General features: G+C 35.7%; 1 protein-coding gene across 1 annotated transcript; it reads left to right on the top strand.

Moving 5' to 3' along the window:
• Positions 1 to 1,573: 1,573 nt before the first annotated feature.
• LOC144374311 (uncharacterized) lies at positions 1,574 to 3,390 on the top strand. Its single transcript, XM_078037180.1, has one exon. The coding sequence runs from the start codon at positions 1,574 to 1,576 to the stop codon at positions 3,167 to 3,169; it is 1,596 nt and encodes a 531-aa protein (XP_077893306.1). The 3' UTR covers positions 3,170 to 3,390.
• Positions 3,391 to 3,637: the final 247 nt, after the last annotated feature.

Raw genomic sequence — 3,637 nt, 5'->3', positions numbered from 1 at the left:
ATCATTGAACACATACTGCCCTATATTTATCACATTTTCAAATTCCTTGTTGTTCTCTGTTTTCTTCTTTAGTGATGTCCCAGTTTATTCAGATTAACCATCAAAACTTAGCTTTTGTTGTGAGGGCCAGCATGATCTGTTTCAAATATTCTTGTGAGGAAACCTTTAAAGGAGCAAACAGAAGAGAGAGACACACACAGTGAAAAGGAAAAAAGAAAAAAAAACTGGCCACCCCTCTTAGAAGCTGCACATATAATATCCCAAAATTACACAGGTTCTGGTACCATGACTACATTCTAACCCAGTGTTTCTTTAACCCCATGTGCTAGCTAACCAAGATTAGGTCCAGTTAATACAAATATAGAGCCCCTTCTCCCTAAGGACATTACCAAAGAAACGAGGTAGTGCACCTGTAGAATTGTCTTAATATCTTCAGTGAGAAACTGCTGGGCATTGCAATTGTGGGACTCAGGGTGCCAGTTACAATCACCCCCACACTTTTCTGTAAATTCCAAGATCAGAATACCTAATACCTCCCCTATTTTAAGGCCTTTTGAATAAATAATATTACTTATCTCCTTAATGCTGGTGGGGGCAAAAAATAGGGCAGGCATAGAAAACAGCAAGTTCCAACATCAGTAAACATCCACCTATGAATATTTTTGACCCAGATGAAATTGAGTAAACATTAAGTTAACCAATCCAACAATTCCAAAATCCATCATCTTGTTGAACCTTATTAATGATATCTTTAAGGTAATCTAAGTGTTTTGAAATAAAATTACTATTATAACTTAAATTGAAGGAACATGTGGTATTAAACTTCTGATATTCTTTATGATGTAACAATAACAGACAATCAATTGCAGCATAATTGTCAAGTATGGCTTGACAATATTGTTTTTGATCTTCATTAAGCATATTTACATCCTTGGAGGCATGACTAATACGGTTTATGATAGCATAGGTGAGTTTCAAACATTTTAAAATGTTTTTACAAAAATCTTTATAGACATATATGTGTATATTTCTTAGTAAACTTTTTGTTCATATTTCTTTTTAAGAGTCCATTGCCTCTTTACCCTTGTTGAATATTTACAATATTATCATTCAAAATCTATTAGTTATTTTCATGTCTCAATGTCATGATAGACAAAAACGATTTTTTGGACACTCTTTGAAAAAGCCAGAAATGTTTGTATATGATTTACATTTCTCTTATTCTACTGACAGTGAAGGTAGCTGGTAGATATTTCCTAAATACCCAATACTGTCTTATGAAGGACAAAAGGCTGTTAATGATTCTTTTCTACACTTTATTATATTACTCTTTTTAATGATGTACTCCTCTTGGATACTATGGTCTCTACAAGAATTTGGATAATATTCTCAAGGTAATTTTTTCTGTACATTTTTATTGAACTAATATATTTTTTGGATTTATGATGACTTTGGACTTACTAATCTGCTACACTCCTGATGTACTTATTTTACCTTAATTTCATGTTATGTATGCAAAATATATTTATCCCAGTCTAATAGGTATTTTTAAAAATTTTTGTTTATTTTAGCCATGACTTCTAATCATATCCAAGAATATTCAACAGAAAAGGGCCTAAAACATATATTACATGAAGTTATAAGTGCAAAATATGGAAGTGGTGATCTTGAGTATTTACCACAAAAGAAAATATGGAAAACTACAAGTGAGAGTGAACACCAGAAATCATATAAAAAATCAGGCCTTGTTCATCACCAGAAAATTTATACTGGAGAGAAGTCCTATGAATATAAAGAATGTTGCCAAGCTTTTAGTAAAAAAAAAGGTCTTATTTACCACAGAGGAACCCACAATGGAGAGAAGCCCTACAAATGTAAAGAATGTGGAAAAGCTTTTGGTCAAAAACCAAACTTTATTCACCACAGAGGAACTCACCCTGGAGAGAAGCCGTACAAATGTAAAGATTGTGGCAAAGCTTTTGGTCAAAAATCACACCTTATTTACCATAGAGTAACTCACACTGGAGAAAAGCCCTACAAATGTAAAAATTGTGGAAAAGCTTTTGGTCGAAAATCAGACCTTATTTGCCACAGGAGATCTCACACTGGAGAGAAGCCCTACAAATGTAAAGAATGTGGCAAAGCTTTCAGTCAAATATCCCACCTTACGTGCCACATCAGAACTCACACGGGAGAGAAGCCTTACAAATGTAAAGAATGTGGCAAAGCTTTCAGTCTAAAATCAATCGTAATTTGCCACAGCAGAACCCACACTGGAGAGAAGCCCTACAAATGTAAAGATTGTGGAAAAGCTTTTGGTCAAAAATCACACCTTATTCGCCACAGGAGAACTCACACTGGAGAGAAGCCCTACAAATGTAAAGATTGTGGCAAAGCTTTTGGTCAAAAATCAAACCTTACTTGCCACAGCAGAACTCACACTGGAGAGAAGCCCTACAAATGTAAAGAATGTGGCAAAGCTTTTGGTAAAAAATCATACCTTATTTGCCACAGCAGAACACACACTGGAGAGAAGCCCTACAAATGTAAAGATTGTGGCAAAGCTTTTGGTCAAAAATCGAAACTTATTTGCCACAGTAGAACTCACACTGGAGAGAAGCCCTATAAATGTAAAGATTGTGACAAAGCTTTTGGTCAAAAATCAAACCTTACTTGCCACAGGAGAACTCACACTGGAGAGAAGCCCTTCAAATGTAAAGATTGTGGCAAAGCTTTTGGTCAAAAATCACACCTTATTTGCCACACGAGAACTCACACTGGAGAGAAGCCCTACAAATGTAAAGATTGTGGCAAAGCTTTTGGTCAAAAATCAGACCTCATTTACCACAGCATAACTCACACTGGAGAGAAGCCCTACAAATGTAAAGAATGTGGCAAAGCTTTTGGTCAAAAATCACACCTTATTTACCACAGCAGAACACACACTGGAGAGAAGCCCTACAAATGTAAAGATTGTGGCAAAGCTTTTGGTCAAAAATCGGAACTTATTTGCCACAGTAGAACTCACACTGGAGAGAAGCCCTACAAATGTAAAGATTGTGGCAAAGCTTTTGGTGACACATCAAACCTTATTCGCCAGAGCAGAAATCACAGTGGAGAGATGCCCTACAAAAGTAAAGAATGTGGCAAAGCTTTTGGTAAAAAATAGACCTTCTTCACCACAGCAGAACTCACTGGAGAGAAGCCCTACAAATGTAAAAAATGTGTCAAAGCTTTTACTCAAAAATCAGGCTTTATTTGCCACAGAGAACTCACACTAGAGAGAAGCCTTACAAATGTAAAGAATGTGGCAAAGCGTTAAGTCAAAAATCACACCTTATTTGCCACAACAGAACTCACACTGAAGAGAAGCCTCACAAATGCAAAGTATGTGACAAAGTTTTTACTCAAATATTACACCTTATTTGCCACAGGAGAACTTACACTGGAGATAAACCTTACAAATATAAGGAATGTGGCAAAGCTTTTAGCAATAAAACAGGCCTTATTCACCACAACAGAGCTCACACTGGAGAATAGCCCTACAAAAGTGAATAATGTGGAAAAGATTTTAATAAAAAATAAAACTTTATTCACCACAGCAGAAGACATCCTGGTGAATTTGAAATGTGAATAA

The sequence above is a fragment of the Ictidomys tridecemlineatus genome, unplaced genomic scaffold (assembly GCF_052094955.1).
Source record: "Ictidomys tridecemlineatus isolate mIctTri1 unplaced genomic scaffold, mIctTri1.hap1 Scaffold_634, whole genome shotgun sequence".
Taxonomy (NCBI): domain Eukaryota; kingdom Metazoa; phylum Chordata; class Mammalia; order Rodentia; family Sciuridae; genus Ictidomys; species Ictidomys tridecemlineatus.
The sequence above is the reverse complement of the archived record's forward strand: the minus strand, read 5'-3'. Positions and strand labels throughout refer to the sequence as shown.